The 18,971-nt window shown below is 38.7% G+C and overlaps 1 protein-coding gene across 6 annotated transcripts in view; it reads right to left on the bottom strand.

Annotated features, from left to right (window-relative positions):
* Nucleotides 1-2,125: 2,125 nt before the first annotated feature.
* Nucleotides 2,126-18,971, bottom strand: part of LOC125453416 (septin-11) — an 80,800-nt gene continuing 63,954 nt past the window's right edge. The window contains exons 12-14 of one of the 6 annotated variants that reach the window (XR_009445816.1): nucleotides 6,813-6,837; nucleotides 5,072-5,142; nucleotides 2,126-3,253 (exon numbers count right to left, since the gene is read on the bottom strand). Coding sequence is in view for 4 of the 6 variants with exons in the window: in XM_059646443.1 (XP_059502426.1) it covers nucleotides 5,118-5,142 (25 nt within the window). In the remaining 2 variants the exon portion in view is untranslated. Of the gene's footprint in view, nucleotides 3,254-3,417; nucleotides 6,838-18,971 lie in introns of those variants that run through there. The other 5 variants (XR_007247762.2, XM_059646443.1, XM_048533035.2 and 2 more) reach the window with 5 other exon arrangements.

Here is an 18,971-nt window from a genome sequence, read left to right as displayed (position 1 = left end):
TGACTATGGAGTTTGCATGTTATCCCCATGCTTGCTGGATTTATCTCTGCTCCAGTTTCCTCTCAGTCCAAAGGTGTACAGGGATAGGTGGATTGGCCATGCTAAATTGCCCCATAGTGTGCAGGCTAGATGGGTTAGCTATGGTAAGTGTAGTGTTATGGGGATAGGAATGGGATGCTTTTCCAAGGGTCTTTGTAGCCAGGAAGGGCAACAGAATGAGAATAGTTGGAACAGAGGAAAGCATTCTTTCACAGAACTCAAAAGTACACTAGTAGAATGGAGCAACACTCACAGAGGGACATGCAATTTTTAAAAGTTAACTTGTGGGATGTGGATGTTTAAAAAAAAAAATCAGACATAAAGAAAGGACAAGGCATAGAAAAGCTTCCATGATACAGGAAGGACCTGTAACCATTCACTACATGAAAATGTTGTTCTCTATCCATTAATAAACAGGTGCAGTTTCTCCCCAGCTACTCTGATCAGTCCACACCTAAGTTTTGAATACCTCCATCAAATCTCCTCTCTGTTTTCTCCGATTAAGTTTCACAACTGAAGTTTCTGATACTTTGAATTGTGCTTATGAACCTTGCCTGCATTCTGTCTGACATCTTCACATTCCTTAAAGTGCAGCATCTAGAACTGGACACAATGCTACAGCTATGGCCAAACTAATCACCTTTACAAGTTGAGCTCTATGGCCCTGTTAAGTCAAACATTCATGCCAAAATCTTCAAACATTGTTTTCCTGTCTACAGATGCTGTCTGACTAAAGCATTGCCAACATTGTTTTTTGTTTCATATTTCCAGCATCTTAAATTTTGCAACAACCTCCATAATATTGTTTAAACAGGAGTGTTTATTTGCTTTGCTTTCCGCATGTAGGGAGAGAAATTGCAGGATTGGTGGCAAAAAGCTACATTCTGTTCACTGGCTAACCTGATAAGTGATCAAAATGTTTTACATCATAGATGTCATTCAGTAAATTTCTCCTTGTTAAACTGCAGTCTGCTGTCAAGACAACCGATGCAATATTTATAACTCTTTACATTTAGAAATAGCATGGGAGCATTACTAAGCAAGATACCGATACTGACACCCAAAAGCTTAATCAAAGATCTAAGGCTAAAAAAGAAAAAGGCCTGTAGAAAAATACAGATTTATGCAGAGAATTCCAGAACTTAGGCCTTGGTTAATTGAAGCCACAGTGGTCATGCAGCAAATAAAATCCAGGAATGTGCAAGTGGTGAGAATTAAGAGTAAAGCTTTCTCTAAGATGTGCAGGGTTGGAAAAGGTTTAGACATACAGTCAGACAAGACCATGGAAATTGGAAAACAAATTTATAAATGTTAAAATCCATGCTGGAAAGAAATAGAATGATCTACTGTTAGCTGGGAAAAATTGTGATCCATGTGTGCTAGACAGAATAAGCGAAAGAGAGTGCACAAAATCTTTGGAAATTGACTGAAAATCCAATGAATAGCTGACTGTGTAATTTATTTTGAATGTAAATTATGGGTCATCAGGTATCATTTGTTGTTTTCAATCATTTAGGTGCTTTATTATTATCATAAAGCCAATCATCTGGAAGCATTCATGACAATCACAATTTAATACTCTTAAAATGAAATTGAGTAAGCGTTACATATGGTGTAGGACAATTTGCACAAAACTGCATGTGGTCACAAAGCAAGTGATTTAGACAAAATAGTTGTCTACCAGCACTTTGTACAGTTTACATTATTATTGAACTGTTTAACTTCTAGAAGAGGGACATAAAGTAGTTGATCAGAATTTTCAGGATCTAAATGAGTCAAGAGGACCAGCACTATATCATAAATAGGCAAAATCAATGTTGCATTTTCCTGCCAATTCCTTCATCCATTGTTGCAGTAAGGAGAAATCCCCTCTCTCCCTCCACCCAAAAACTTGATGGTTTAAATTTGGTATATGTGGAGACAATTGAAGAGGTCCAAAGATGTAATTAACCATTCTGATATTAATCACCAAATAAGATAACAAGCTGGATGAAGTAAATCAGAAATAGTACTATTTCTTCAAACCGTCAATGCAGATTAAGGGAGGGAAAGGAAAACATAAATCCATTAATCACACTGATAATGATTGAAATTGTGGTTTAAAATCAGTTTATTTTCTTACAGAACATTTCACAGTCTCCAAATCAATGGTTCAAATATATGGCTGGTTACAGAAAAGCATACTGTACTAGATCAACAACATTGCACATCTGAACAACCAGTATAATTATAATAGGACACTTTCCATCCATGGCCACCTCAGCATTGCAGCTTTTGTACTTTTACATTGACCTTAACATCAGAATAAATGCTAGTTATATTAATTATAAACTGTTGGTAATTATTTCACTTTAAACTTGCAAAATATTAATGCAGAATCACTATCAATTATCTGTGTTAAATCAATAAAAGAATGTAATTTCTCCATTGAAGCCAAGTTTACAAATGGTGCAATAAGTAGGCCAAGGTAAAATCTAGAGACTGTACATATTACCTTTTGCAAAATCCTAAAAACAAGCTGTTTATTAGGGCATTTATTATTAAAGTTGTCATTGTGTGATAATATTAAAACTTATAAACAAAGATAATAAACTTGTAACTTGGCCTTTTATAAAAAGCCTTGGCCATATTTAACTACCCCCGTTCTGAAAACTGCAATAAAAATATTAAGTGTCTGCATTGTGATGATTCAAGAGTCAATCAAATTTGTACAGTACAGTCAGGTATAATTGACTAAAAACACATGCTTTTCTTTAGTTGTTTAAAGAAATTTGCAAGTTTAGGTTTACTTGCAAATGTGCATTGGAGAAAGAAGAGAAATAGTGATAAACTATTTGAAAGTTTGAAACAATGCAACAACATGAAGAATCATCAGTGACAGAACATTGAGTGCATGGTTTCTGATGCTGTAAAGAATGATTATACAAATAACATTAGATAATATCAAATTCAAAAGGTCAACTGTTTCTAAAGTATTATACTCATCTTGTTCCTGTCACAAGTAGATTATTTTATTAGGATTTTTCTGTGTCAGAACTATAAAATACTGAGGTTCAACAAGCCACAGAACAAGAAATGTGACCAGGAAGGAACAGAAATAATGATGACCCAAGAAAGAATTCTTCTGCGTGGTGTGTGCATACACTGTAGCTCTTCTAAAGCCTAGGAATCTCATCCAGAAGGGGACAGGCAGCAGGATAATTAGATAAAGAAGCTACAGAAGGAAATTAAAGAAAGAATATTGGTTAAACAAATTGCAGATGGAGGGAGAAAATAAGTGGAAAAGAGCCTAATACATGGTCATGTACGTGCCAAAACTGGGATGAAACTGGGAAAATCACACGAGTGAAATATCTTGGGGGCGGGGGGGGGGGGGGGGGGGGGGAGAGAGGAAAAAAAGGTAAGTAAGGGAAATCACATGTACCAATTAATTTTTCTTACAATGAAGACTCTTCAAAGTGCAATTGCACTAGTGCTAGCTATCACCTGATTACATGGCCAACTTCGACTGTAAATTTATAGAGTGTGCATCAGCAGAATATCATCTGCAGCAGACATCACAGTAGGACCCAACCCTCATCTCCACCTGCCAGCATTTGCACTTTCCAGCAGAAATCTGTACATTGAAATATCTGGCTGATATTTCCCCTTCCTAACAATAAATGCATAGTCTCTACTACAATCCCAATGGCATAATTATGAAGCAGGAAATTCAGTTATCCACTGAGCCATTTGAAGCTAATTGTTTTTGAAATAGAAAAACCCACAGATTTGGATTTTTCCCTAATACATTCTTACCACAAATTGGACTCTTCAACAGTTCCGTCTGTTTGAAGAAAACATCCCCTCTTAACCATACAGGATACTATATGCAGTGAAAATGATGATTATAATAAATATTCAATTCCTAGTTTCACAGTCAAAAGCATTAAGCGCATGTGCTGGTTTACAAAAACAGTAAATTGACAAAGCAATACACTTTTTGCAAGCACGCCCATGTGACCACATACAACAAACAATGCACTGACTGAACAAGAGGAAAGGATGAGTTTGCACTGAAATATTAGACCACACAACAAAAAAATTCCATTTGAAAAATACATGTGAACACTATGAATGTACTCAAGACGTGGGGTACTTAGATTCTGGCTCCCTACTATTGGGAGCTAATTACAATCGTGTTACATGAACTTGTGGTCATCTTACAACTGTGATATTTTAATGGAACAGAAAAACATCTAACCAGACACCACACAGGTCATACAAAACAGCCATTTGAATAACATGCATCAGTGCTGGCACCATTATATTTATATGTGTTGTATTCAAGGGAGTGTGGATAAACCAACTGTGTAGTATTTTATGGTATCATCAGAAAATTAACCATTACTTCATAACCAGCTAACAGCAATAAGCAGTAGTTAAGTGCACGTAAATGCAAGCATACTTTTTGAGTTAGAGTTACAAATTGTTTTGAAACATTCAAGGATTTACTAATTCTATTCCCACCCTCCAATATAAATTTACAAGTACAAAGTAGAAGCATATAATATAAAAAGGCATAGAAATACATTGTTGTGTTATACATGTTCACATTTTTTTAAGTAAGATTTCATATAATATAAAAAAGGCTGTCCATCATACACATATGTATGTAATGGTGCGTCTTGGAGAAATGGCAACAACCATGTTTAGCGACAAGGTGATTAAAGGGCTGCAATTCATACAAAAATACATAGAAATCACAATGTTCTTAAAAAAAATCACATTTGCTGCATTAATAGTGGTGGAGCACAATAAATGTTAAAATAAATGTGGCACCTTGGTGAGCAACTATTTGGCAAAGTAAAAAGCAAAGTAGGATACAAGTGTGTAAGAGACAGCTGCTGGAACACTTCAGTGGTGAAATCAGACAGTAAACTGGCGAGAAGTATTCTGCCATTAAAATGGGTCAGATCAGGAGCCAGAGCAACCAATCTTTTGGCTATATATTTATTGCCAAGAATACAAAAGTTCCAACTGCCATACTTACGTGCATAGGTGAAAGTGCAATCCAACTAGATTTTGTGGGATATTAGTTATTCCGTGCAGAGCCAAGGATTACTGTGAAAACAAGGTAAAAGACATACAAAACAAAATAAAACTGCTGCTAGGGTAATCAGCTCAACATGGCCCAGGAAAGATGTGCAGTTAAAAGCATGTCCTCAAGATTACAGGTTAAGGGCTGTTATCAAAACTTTGATGACCATCAAGGCTTCAATTTATAAAATTACATTTATTGAATCGATTGGTCCTTTGATCCCCATCACCAAATCCTTCCTATCAACTAAAACAGGAGTCACTGCTGTAGTTAGTTAGGGTAAGATTAGAATAACATAATTTTAAGCAAATTTGAGAATGAATTCTTAACTGTCACTGGTGAGGGACAACTGCTTCAGATATTCTCCCTCCTGGTTTGCATAAGCTACCCCCATTAGCACATGCAAAGTCCAGCTAGGAACTGGCATTGGGCAATCCTACCCAACAGAGACAAACTGATAGACAAGTTGTTAACGAACGTGAATTGGACAGCTACTAAGTTAAACACAGTACTGTTGACATTCAGTAATATGTTAACATCATACAGCTATTGTCACTATTGAAGTTGAGATTCAAGGAAAGGTGAGATGTTAACACTTAATGCTCAGATGAGCATTCAACTTCAAGGAAATATGAATTTTAGTTATAACAAATATCAGTTTCACTGCCAACTCCCAGTAAAAATAGTTTTATGATTTAAAATTGCTCCATAATTAAATAAATAACAAATTTTATTCACTTGGGAGCAACTGATAAATTTTACGAGTGTTAATGTGCAAAGTTTTAAAATAATAGATATGCTGTAAACTACAGTTCCGATTAAACCTTCAGCATTTCTGTTTCAATGTAAGTTGATGTTAAGGCTTCTCGTGCACATGTCAAGATGGATATGACCACCTCTTTCCTGAGCCAAGTCTGGTTAGCAATCAAAATTGAAACCTGCCATCAAAAGGTTTGAAGCTGTGTATCTCTGCTAGTGACATTGGTCCTGGTTTTAAAATAGATGGGTATGTTGTAAACAAGAGGAGATACTACCAAGCCAGAAGAGAGCAGAGACAAATCCACAGCAGACAAGGAACAATAACTAATTTCTTTTTGGAAAGGCATCAAAAAGAAATCTCTCTCAGGGTGAACAGCACAAAATAAAGGGTTAAAAGGATCGGGTTTGACCTGTGGATTTAGGATATTTTAAGAGCAAGGACAGATATTAATTCCACATTGTTAATAACAACAGAAACACATTATGGAACTATGATGGTAGCATTACACAAAGTATAAAAATAGCATTATCCATAACCCATGAAATTGCAAAATTATCTCTTTCAGATTTGATTTCTGCAAGACTTCTAAATGGAAAAGGCATTAGAAAAGTTGTTATGATATCCTGATATATAATCCTTTCTAATCCTACATGGCTGATCACTTTCCTCTTTGTAATAATAGTCCTATTATTCTAGCTACAGTTTTCATTTTCAAAGAGACATCCATTGCTTCTGACTGCCCCCTTCAAATACCAGTTTTTTTTCAGTTTTAAGTTGTGCCCCTTCTCCATTTCATGGAATGCTTTTGAAAGGATTTTCCTATATGAAAAGTTGTTTGTTAACGTTCTCTCAATTTAAAAAAAAATGGATGGGCATTCTGATGCCAGACACGTTACAGCTAAGCAGATGGATAGGGTGACATCCGTGACTTGCCAGAGTTGCTTATGTGAAGCTTGCACTGCAATTAAAAAAGGGGGGAAAAAAAATAAAACATACAATTAGAAATCATACCTCAAATAAACTAATTTGTTGCATTCCAATACAGTACAATGAGCAATGATTAAGAAACAAACCATTTTAATAATCTGCTGCATTTAATTACAAGTGCAAATAAGTAACATGGATTATAGCAAATTATATATGCGTTTCAAAGAAAAACATTCACAAAGCACAGGCATTTGAGAGAAAAATTGTATGTTACACACCCAAACCAAAATTCATGGCAGAATGGAGTCAAATAAACTGCCTCGAAATATACCCTCCCCAAAGTTATTACTTAGACCAATTAAAATAGCCTGTAGAGTTGGAAATTTAACTTTACATACAATTCCATGCACTGAGCTTCCGTATTATATTTGCCAGGCACAGCATTTTCAAAGTGATTATGAAATGCAATGCAAAATTTTTCAACATTTAACCCAATTCTTTGGAGAACAAACCATAATTTCTCTACTCTCATTATCCCAAACTTTGATGTGAAATATTGTTTGACGGTTCAATCTGACAGTAGAAATTCAAAGCATTGGTCTCTTTCATTAAGTGAAGTTCAACTACTACGACACACTTCCCAGCAACTTCAGTTCCTCATTAGTATGCTGCACCACTTAAAAGCAAAGGCCTGCATTCTGTGATGGTATAAGTTTTGCTATGTAACCACTTCTGCTGAGCTGCCCAATTACAAAATGAGTAGATGTAAAGCTGCATTATCCATCTGGAGAACCCTGACTAGTGACAAGGTTCTTAATATGGAGTATAAAATCCATTAACATCTTAGTGGACAGCAAAGAGTTGAAGTTTAAGATGGTCATTGTTACTTATAAAGCAAAACAAATAAAAACCATGATCCTGAATTTTCTGGCTTCCTTCGTGTACATACCATTTTGTTGGGAGAGCACCACAATGCAGATTAGCCACAATTTAATTGAATGGCAGATTTGATGGCAAAATGGCTAATTCCTCTTTAAATATGTTCATGTCATAGATGGGTGCTGAAAAAGCCTGCGTGATTTACCCTTTATGCTTCAGATTAAATGACAGTCTGAATATGAAATTCAGTCTGAATTTTAAGCCTGATCTCAAAGTGCTTTCACTAAACTAGAAGAGGTTTTGGAACTCTTCTGAAGAGGCTTCAATCACGACAATAAGGAACATCTTCGGGATAACTATGGACAGGAAAAATAAAGTCAGAATTGGAATGAATAGTATATTACTTGACTTTAATTTTATAACTTGCCCTTTTTTTTAAATGGGAGGAATGTTTGTATTATGTCATGCAATAGAAAAACAGTAGATATCCAAAACATTTTCTCTGCTTCAGTATTCAAAAATTGAAGCTGCTGACATTCCCTTGAAAGTGAGGGTTTTCTTTTAAGAACAGGAAGGAAACAATAGGAATAATAATCAGTACCAGTGATGGCATGATGAGAACATAAATAAATGAAAATTAGGGTGCTTAGCCCTCCACACAAATGATCAATAACAATGCAAGGGATTTTAAAAGATTCATTAGCATTTCGAGTTGGAGTGAAAAGGACATTAAACTTGTAGTTTACAAAGAAGAACAAAAGGAATGTCCTGGTAACTACAGGCTAGTGAGATGCAGATCAATCAGTCATGAGTAAATTATGAGAGATACTCCTTAAGAAAGATATTTTGAAGAACAACAGGAATACAAGCTCTTTAGAACAAGTCGATGTGGCTTTACTGGGGTAAATGGCATGCTTGTCAGAGCTGTTTGAATTTGAGGTGTGGTACTGAAGCTTATGAAACTCCACAAATTCTTCACCATATCACATTAGAGTTTAACCTGTAAATTGGCAAAACATGATGTAGCAAAGGAGACAGAATAATCAACACCGTGTTATGCTGGAGTTGTATAAAAAGTGACCAGTGAGGTACCCAAAGGTCAACATGGGAATCTTATTCATGTTGTAGAGCTTATCAATGATTTGAAAATGGGGATAGGGACAAAGTTATCTCAATGGAAGTAAAATTGCAAGAAGGCTGCGAATATATCAACAGCAAGCTGATCAGGCACGAAAGGTAACTGACTGAAATAGGCTGAGAAATAATAAATGAAATTTAATGTCAACTGATGTAGTAATGAGACCACCACAGAAAATTCAATGTTAGACTACAAATTAATACTTCACTGGATACAGAACAAGATTTGGGAATACCAGTGGACACTTAGTGTGCTGTGATAAATAGGATGTGTGTCATATAAGACATAAAATGGAACAAAAAGCATAGGAAATGACAATGACTAATATAACAATGATTTATCTTGATCCAAAGTATTACGTGCTGTTCTAGTTGCCTTATGATAGGAAGGAAATCATAACAGAGCTATTTATCTGTAACTTCAACTACAAGAAGTTAATTATGCACACACACCAAGAGGGAATGACGTATTCAAAATCAATCCCTTCTGGTTTTTATTGAGTTGAACTCTGAAGTATCTTTTCCCTGGTTTTAAAATGACTGAAGCCCAGATGAGGTGGTGAACGTAAACATCAAATGTAACTATTTCCCACTGAATGGTGACGTTTACAATGGACTTCCCAGTGAGACAACAGAAATTGCAAACCACAGTAATTTTAAAGCAAACGCAGAATTGATATTTCACACAAGACAAAAAAAAATCAGGGATACAATGGCTAGAGTGTTCAACTCTGAGATGGCCATCTGAACCAACACTTTTTCACCCATATTTACAGGTTTCTAAATTATTCATCTTTGACCATTATTATGGTACTGCTTATCTTAAACAGTAGACAAACTTTGATACTACCCTTTATTTAGTACAAAACTAACTGGTAACTGCTGGAAGCTGCACACACATTATAAAATAGCTTGAATGTACTCAAGACAAAAACATGTGGAGCTGCGCAAAAGATCACATTTGACAATTTTCCTTAATCAATGCACAGTCAGCAATAAACCATAGCATTAGTGATTGAAAAGTTACGTTAATGATATAGACATGCAAATAGTAAAATAATGAAAGCAGCACAAACAATGGAGTAATTGATAAGTGCACATAATATGGAATAATACCGCTGTAAGGATCTTCTGTTAGAAGTGTGGGGCGGGGGGGGGGGAACATTCGAAGAAGAATCACTTGTCGATGACTGTACCCCACAACTCTTCATCTGGTATTGCCCCAATACATCAGAGACAAGAAACAACTTTCCTGTCACTGACTTTGACCCGCAAATAAACTTGATGTGAAAGGTATAATGATATTGAAGATTTATCAGAGAATACTTATTCCTGTTATTGGAACGTGCATAAACTAGACTATTATTTCTTACAAAATCACTTGTTACAAACATTTTTCATAAAAAGAAACTATACGTAGGAAACATGGAAATAATTCAAAACTATTTCCTGATCTTTACTACAAAATAATCCTATTTAGCATGTCAGACTACATGTTTGGGACTCTAGTAGGGCAGCAGTAACTGAAATTCAAAAATAATTCAAAATATTGTTTATAGATAAATTTCAGCAAATAGCTAAGCAACAGTTCCTCCTTCAATTTAATAACGACAGATGAAAATCTGCTTTTACAACAGGCGACTTAACCAGAACATAAATGGCATATTCAGTAACACTTCAATTAACTACTAAGTAACAGTCAATACATTGTGTTCTGTTTATGATCAAGGTCATTACACAAGAACACGAGAGACAGGAGCACGAGTAGACTGTATAACCCATTGAGCCTGCTCCACCATACAATACAAACTTGGCTGATCTGTATCTTCAACTTTGCTTTCCCACCCATTCCCAATATTCCTTGATTACTTGCCAGATCAAAATATGTCTATCTCATGCATAAATCTGTTTATTTGTTGACTCATCCACAACCCTCTGTGGTACAGAGCTCCAACTTTTCATAACAGTGAAATATTTTCCTCAACTCAGTCCTCAAAGATAGAACAGCCCCTATCCTGAAACGGTGCCCGTGCTCGGGATCACCCTTCTAGCAGAAACAACCTCTGTCTACCCTGCAAAGCCCCTACAGATTTTTCAACGTGATCACCTTTCATTCTTCAAAATATCAGAGAACATAAGTCCAAAATACTCAGCTCCTCACCACAGGGCAACTCCCTCATCCCTGAGACCAATCTGGTGAACCTTTGTACAGCTTCCAATGTAAATATATCCTTCCTTAAAATAAGAAGACGAAAACTGCAAACAGTACTTCAGGTGTGAGCTCACCAAAGCCCTGTACTGGCTAATATGCTGTCTGCCTTCTTGTTTGCTTGCTGCACTTACATGTTAACTTGTTCTTCTTCATACAATCACACTTAAATCTCCAGGAATATCAACATTTACAACTTTGTCACCTTTTGAAAAAGATTTATTTTTCTATTACCATGATATCTTTTGACCAAAGTTTCCTGGGACTGGATCAGAAGAGCTGAGAATGAATTAAACCACACAATGCACACTTGCAAATGGCTTATATATTAAGACAGGTAAAAGGGGCCAATGTTATAGAGGTCTGAGCGATGTGGAGTACAAAAGATTTGTGGTAAAACTGGATGAGAAATTCAGCAAGGTCTCTTTCTATGTCATGAGCACTTTGCTCCATGTCTTTCATGTTTCTCATGAGTGACATGGCGAGTTCCTCACAAGGCACAGCAGAGTTATCAATTAAGTGTGATTACTGCTTGTTAAATGCTTTATTAATGCCACAACTCATCATTAATATTCAGCTTCCTATCTTACCAAACAGGTTTGGTATTGAGAAATCGCAACATGGAAGTCAGAGCAATTGCCTAGTAACTTCAGCTCACCGCTGACTGTAACAAGCCTCCACACTGCTCAGCAACAAGCAGCATCTCAGGGCATGACCCACAAGCATCAGACAGGCGTGGCCCTTGTCCATGGACACTGGCATCCAATATTTGTTTTCACAACTACCATGGCACACCTCTAATCCACTTTCAGGACTCTTAGGAAGCAGTGACCTGCAGTGAAAGGCTGCAGCGGTTTCTCAGAGCAGCTCAGTTCCTCCCTCAGTGCCACCCACACCTTGCCTTGCTGTCACAATTAGTGCAGTGACACAACCAGGCAGCTTGCCTTCCTGTTCAGCAATCTTCAATCAAGGAGGCACATACTTTGCTGTAAGACAATGTACTGTGTCAATTTCACACTTTGAAATATAGAAAATAGGAGGAAGCCATTCAATATGATCATGGCTGATCATTCAACTCAGTACCCTGTTCCTGCTTTCTCCCAACAGTTTTTGATTTCTTTAGCCTCTTGGCAATGCCCTATCTCCATGTGAGGAAGGGGCATCTGGAGTGCATGCCACGTTCCGTGTCCCCTGTCACTGTGCATCCAATGGCGGGTGTGTGTCCCTCTTCAGCAGACCACATGACTCACTGTAACTTCAGGGCGATGAAGGCCACTGCCTTCCACATTCCTGTCTGCTACATGTGGGTGAACTCCCAAACTGCCAACACTGTGGGGGTCCTCTCCTGCCTGGTATCTGTCAGTCCTCCAAGGTGCCAGCAGCCTGGGGCATTTCTTATTCAGGCTGCTCTGGAACTGTCACAGTGAGGTGCTCACAGATCCTATATTCTCAAACCTAATGTTCCCACTGAGGCCTGGTGGGAGTTGGTGGCCAGTGCAGAAGGCAACCTTGCCGAGGCCTCAAAACTCCTGTCATCAGAGCTCGAGAAAGTGGTGTCAGGGGAGCCAGGCATTACACCTGGAAGTGGAGGAGAAGACGGCAACATCTGCAAGACAAAAAAAAAAGAGATGGTGGTGTGGCCAGTGGTTAGAAAAGAGGATGAAACAAATGACAGTGATAGTGGGGTTAACATGAGAATTGCAATGAAAAGAAGAATGGGACTTACTCGATTGGTGAGAAACGGATGTCGCAACATCTCCAAGGAGGGCCACGATTCTCGTCTTGGCGGGGCTAAGGAGTCCAATTCCGGGCACTCCTCCATCAATCTGGACCCCTTTCTCCACCTGTAGTGAGAAACGGAGGGATTGAGTGAGGTGAAAGCAGCTGGCATAGTGTTAGTGATGGCAGTGTAAAGGTGGTAATGTGTCCTGGGGGCACCAAGTAGGCAGTACAGAACTCATGCACGGTCAGTGGTGTGGGGAGTAGGGATAGGAATGAAAGCAAAATGAGGCAAGGTGTTACAGACAACATAGAGCAGTACAGCACGAGCCTTGATAGCAGCGGTATGCAGTAGCAGAGATAAGAGTAGATGTTGGCACTTACCCTGGCAGTGCGGAGTAAGTCATTCTTATTCTGACATTGCTCCATACTGGTCCTGGTGATAACCTCAGACCGGGCCTGTTGTGCTAGTCATCTGAGAACAGGGCTCCTCTCCTTTGCATCACCCATTGCAGAATCATGGCACCAACTTCCCCTTCTCCATCACACTCAGTCACTGTCCTTGACAGAGCGGGGCAGCTTCGGAACGCCAGTCCCCATTTGGGCACACAGCAGCTTTTTAAAGTCGGTGCAGCCTTTCAGCAGATATCTGCTAAACAGCGAGTTCTTCCAGCAAAAATGTTAAAATGGAGCTGGAATCAGACATGAGAGATGCCGTAGGAGAGAGCAGGTAGTTGATGAGGCTAGTTTGGTAAGATACAGTGAGAAAACACTTCAGGCCCCTTGGCAAGAATCCCTCCAAAAAACTCAATTAGCCAAAAAAGTGTAAGATTCAGCCCAAAGAGTTTGGTTGTAGATCACCCTCATCTTAGTGGAAGGTGGACATTACAGTGTTGAGAGATTAAAAGATCTTCTCCAAATCCTATACCTAATACAGATACAGGTCAATGGTGATTTCAAGTAAGAGGAGATCTGGTTGACACAATTTCAGTCTCTCAACATTTCATTATTCGCAAACTGGCTTTCATAATTAGCAGGCAGCATTTCCCTTTCAAAATTAATAAAAAGGCAGTTTCCGAGGAATTAAAATGAAAATTTCAGCCTGAAGTCAACACCGCGAACACTAAATTAATTAACTCCACAAAAACTACAAGCAGGTTTGAAATATACATTGCTAATTCCAAAACTTCCCCTTTTTCTTGTCTAAGATAGCTGGGAACTGGTCCAGCATATTTTGTCTGAAATGCATCCTTTCTACCTCTCAGGTTGATCAGATGCAGTTTTCCTCACACAGCAGGGGGTATTTATCTCAAATTAACAATTCACCATCTTCAAGCACAAAGTAAGGTGCAAACATAAATAATTCAGGACCTTAAACAACAACTAATTTGAGATTTTTTTATTCTGGTTTTTCTTTTATGTTGTCAGTATTTTCTTCCATTCTTGTTTCCCAGGATTAGACCATGGACTCGTCTGTGCTTATGGGCAAAATATTGTAGTGGTTTGCCATTACCAAAATCACCCAAGAAACTGCTTTTTATTCATTCAGGGGATATGGATGTCACTGAATAGACCAAAATTTAATGCTCATCCCTACTTGCCCTCAAGAGGTGGTGGTGCACATCCCCCTGCAATCTATTTGGCATAGGTAGATCCACAATGCCATTAAGGATGGAATTCCAGGATTTTGTCCTAGCAGCACTGGAGGAAGGGCAACAGTTTTCCTAGCCAGGATGGCGAGTGGCTTGGAGGGGAGCTTGTAGTTGGCAGTATTCCCATGTATCTGCTGTCTTTGTCCCTCCAGATGGAAATGGTTGTGGGTTTAGAAGGTGCTAAGGAGTCTTGGTGATTTTCAGCAGTGCATCTTTTCAGATGGTACATGTTGCTGCTACTGAGCATGAGTCGTGAAAAGGATGAATGGTTATGTATGTGTTGGCAATCAAGCTGGCTGTCAGATGGCCTGAAGCTTAAGTGTTGTTGGAGCTGCATTCATTTAGGAAAGTGAGGAATATTCAATCATAATCCTGATTTGGGTCCTGTAGATGGTGGACAGGTTCTGGAGAGTCAGGAGGTGAATTACTTGCTGTAGGATTCCTAGCCTCTGCTCTTGTCACCACAGTATTTGGCTATTCCAATTTCTGGTCAATGGTGCCTCCAGGATGTTCACAGTGAGGGATTCAGTGTCAAGGGATGATGGTTAGCTTCTCTCTTCTTGGAGGCAGTCATTGCCTGGCACACCTGGATATTATCCTGATCTTGCTGCATTTGGACAGGGGCTGCCTCAATACCTGAGGAGTTTCAAATGGAGCTGAACACTGTGCAGTCCATCAGCAAGAAACTTCATTTCTGAGCATTTTTGGGGGGGGGGCGGGCGCTTATAATTCACCGTTAGAAAATCCCTTCCATGGAAAATTGCCTCTCTGATAAATATTCCTGTTTGGCCTCATCGCAAACATATCTTCCACGTCTAAAAAGTCCTGGTATGGGATATGAACAAGAGTTTTCATTAAATAAACCTTGATTTTTGAGAAAAAGCTGGTGTCAATAATGATGAACTTGAAACCTGATGCGATTACCCAGTTTGTCCTGTTTGTGACTCCAGACGCACAGCAAAGGGTTGGATGCTGAACTACAACCTATGTTAGCCTAGTACGCCAGTCAGTTATTTTAAAACTGCTGCAAAGTCAAAGGATATAAATTCTGGCCAGACCTCATCATTGTTTTAGGCAGCAAAAACAAAAAAAAACACTCTCAAACAGACCGCTCAAAGTCCTGCTCACTAACATTTTTTGATCTTGTGCCAAAATTGGGAGAGTCATTCCACAGACTTATCAAGCAGAAGTCTGATACAGTCATATTCACAGATACATTGGCTGTATGCAATATTCTGGAATTTATTACTAACATACTAGGGTATGTCCTGCAGTGACAAGCAGTACAGTGTCAGAGGCAGTATGTCTTGGGTGCCCTCAACATTGTTTCTGAATAAGTGTCACTATATCAGGCCAAGGATGGGCAACAGAACCTTTTACTAAAGAACACCTATTCCCCTCTCAGTTAATGAGCCTGAATACTTGCATGTTGGAAGAAGCATGGAAGGTGGGAAGTACACTGAACATTCTCTCAACATGTCAATTACCAAGAGTGGTACTACAAATAGAGTCTCACTGGACTGGTCTGTGGCAGATGGGGAGGGAACCTTTTTTTTTACACTTCATCCCTTATGTGCAGGCATTGCTGGCTAGACAGTGTTCATTGTCTATCCCTTACTGACCTAAAGAGAAGGTGGTGCTCATCTGCCTTCTTAAACCACTACCTATAGTGCTTGGAATGTAAGGACACCCACACAGTGCTGATAGGAAGGAAATTACACGATTTTGAACCAGCAAGTGAAGGAATGGTGATATATTTCCAAGTGATATATCTCCAAGTGTGAGGCTTGGAGGGAGACTTGCTGGCGGTGGTGTTTCCTCATATCTGCTGCCCTATCTTTCTAGGTGACACAGGTTGCGCGTTTAGACCTCATCGTCACGAATCTACCTATTAAAGAGGAATATGTCCATGGTGTTGTTGTTGAAATGACTACTGTGTCAGGAAACAAATATCTCACCTTCACAGTGAAGATGTCCGCTATTTGTTTATGGTGCCTATTGGATCATGCTAAATAATATAGATCCAGACCAGATGCTCAAAACTACCATCCATGAGATGTTGCGTGCCATCAATTGTAACCTTTTCTGGCATATCCCCACTCTGCCATTACCACCTGGCTAAGGGATCAACCATGGTTCAGAGAAGATTGCAAGAATGTAAGACAGGAATAGATAAAAATAAGGTGGTAATCTAGTGAAGCTACAACAATGCAGGATCACATCGATAGCAAACAGAAGCAGCATGGGATAGGCAGGACTTTAGAGATCCCATGTCAAAATGGACTGAATCAAAGTTTTACAGGGTTACTACATCCAATCATTATAGTGAGCAACTGAACAATTAACAGGGGAAGGAGGCTGCGTAAACAATCAGATTGCTAGCACAAAAAAAACAGAAGTTGAGTTCTTTGCAACCATCTTCAGCCAGAACTGCTGAGTGGATGAATGCAGTCCTGACACACTTAAAGAAACTATTCACCCTCCAGAGCAAGGCAATGAGTTTGACTCCCACCCCGTTCAGCTCTTGCATCATTTATTCCCTCTACCACCTATGCACAGTGGCAACAGCATATACCACATACAAAAATGCACTTCAGAAATTTGCCAAACAGTAATTGCCAAATCTGTGACGTCGACCACCTAAAGGACAAATTCAGTAGGCACAATACAGCAGACAATCTGCAAAGTCCCTTCCCATACTATCCTGACAGGGAACTACAATGCCATTCCTTCACTGTTGCTGGGCAAAAAATCTGAAACTCTCGTCCTATAGAACTGTGGGTAATCTGACAACACAAGGACTCAGTAATACAAGAAGATTTAATTAGATTAGATTCCCTACAGTGTGGAAACAGGCCCTTCGGCCCAACAAGTCCACACCGCCCTTGAAGCATCCCACCCAAACCCATTCCCCTATAACCCACACACCCCTGAACACTACGGGCAATTTAGCATGGCCAATCCGCCTAGTCTGCACATCTTTGGACTGTGGGAGGAAACCGGAGCACCCAGAGGAAACCCACGCAGACACAGGGAGAATGTGCAAACTCCACACAGACAGTCGCCGGAGGTTGGAATCGAACCCAGGTCCCTAGCGCTGTCAGGCTGCAGTGCTAACCACTGAACGACCGTGCCGCCCTTGACTCACCACTATCTTCTCAAGGTGAATTAGGGATAAACAATAAATGTCAGTCCTTACCTGACATCTAAACAAGCTGTCAAAACCATTCTGGCTGAGACCTGCTCATGTCTAAAGAAGATAAGAACATGAAAGGACTGAGTGACTAAACTTCTTAGCTCTGAAGGGCTCAATGCCATGGTTAGGAACTGCATTTATTCCCAAGTTCTAATCAGAAACTTTCCCCAAGTTCCAATAAGGAATGCAATAATGTTGCTGAAACTTGGACAGCTCAGGGTCAGGTTTGTGCATGAAATAATATGTTCATAATTAAATTCTAATTGCATGTCAGGTAACATTCCCCATTCAAATTCTAAATGGTAACCATGCTTTTAGGTAATGTCAAGTAAAGAGAAAGATTTTGTACAAGTTTTACCTGGCTGTTAACATGTGGCTAGGACTTCAGCCTAGATTATTCACTTACCAACTTAATTTAGGTGAACAGATTTAGACAAGGGTAAAATAAAAACAGATAAAATGAGAGTAAATTTGTTTCAAAAGTGAATAATTATAAAAATATACCTATTAAAATACATTGGACTTCTACAAATAAACAAGTTGCTGTAAAAACCAAGAAGGAATAAGCAAAAAAAAACCAACTGCAAAGCTTGCCACTCCAATGACTACCATTACCGAAATGTTCAGTTCATAGCAGTAAAGCTAGTCTACTATTAGTCAGTGGGATAGATCTTTGCTTTACACAATAGCATAAACATGTGTTAGGTGTTAGTTGATTTCAATCAATCAATCAAAATCAGGAAGATCAGACCCCTTGGTGGCTTGCTATAATCGGATTTATATTATTCCGCATTGTCAAGATCCAAGCCAAAAATATAAGCATTTATAAAAGAATTACTCTCTACACTTACAGTCACCTCATTCTTGACCAAACATATTGAAATAACTTTCCCATTATCTAATACTACAGTCAACCTCAAAAAGAATCTGATACACTGGCAGTGATGACCACACAAAAACAAATTCAACCTCTTCTGAAAATTCCCATCAGCACAACAGACAATTGAAACCAACCCAAGAAATAATGGAATTCTACTAAGACAAACACTCTAAAATCACACATTCTTTACGCAGGATTATGCAAACTAAATCAAGACTATATTCCTATTAACTCTCTCCAAGATTATAGTTTGCAAACTTCTCAAAATTAATTCTCAATGCATAAAAGGAACTTAAACCATTCAAGTAAACAGGGATCCACAAATCAAGCTCTGCTGAGTTCACTAACTGTAGCTTATTACATTCATCTACTTTCATCATTTAGAAATAGCCTATTAATGCTGTTCATCAAAAATACTTCTTGAATGTTACATGCGTGTATAGGCATTCCTGGTAGAAATGTTACTACATATAATCTCATGAATAAGCATCAT

Source organism: Stegostoma tigrinum, chromosome 1 (genome assembly GCF_030684315.1).
Source record: "Stegostoma tigrinum isolate sSteTig4 chromosome 1, sSteTig4.hap1, whole genome shotgun sequence".
In the NCBI taxonomy this organism is placed as follows: domain Eukaryota; kingdom Metazoa; phylum Chordata; class Chondrichthyes; order Orectolobiformes; family Stegostomatidae; genus Stegostoma; species Stegostoma tigrinum.
Note: the sequence above shows the minus strand (reverse complement) of the source record. Positions and strands in the feature narration are given on the sequence as shown.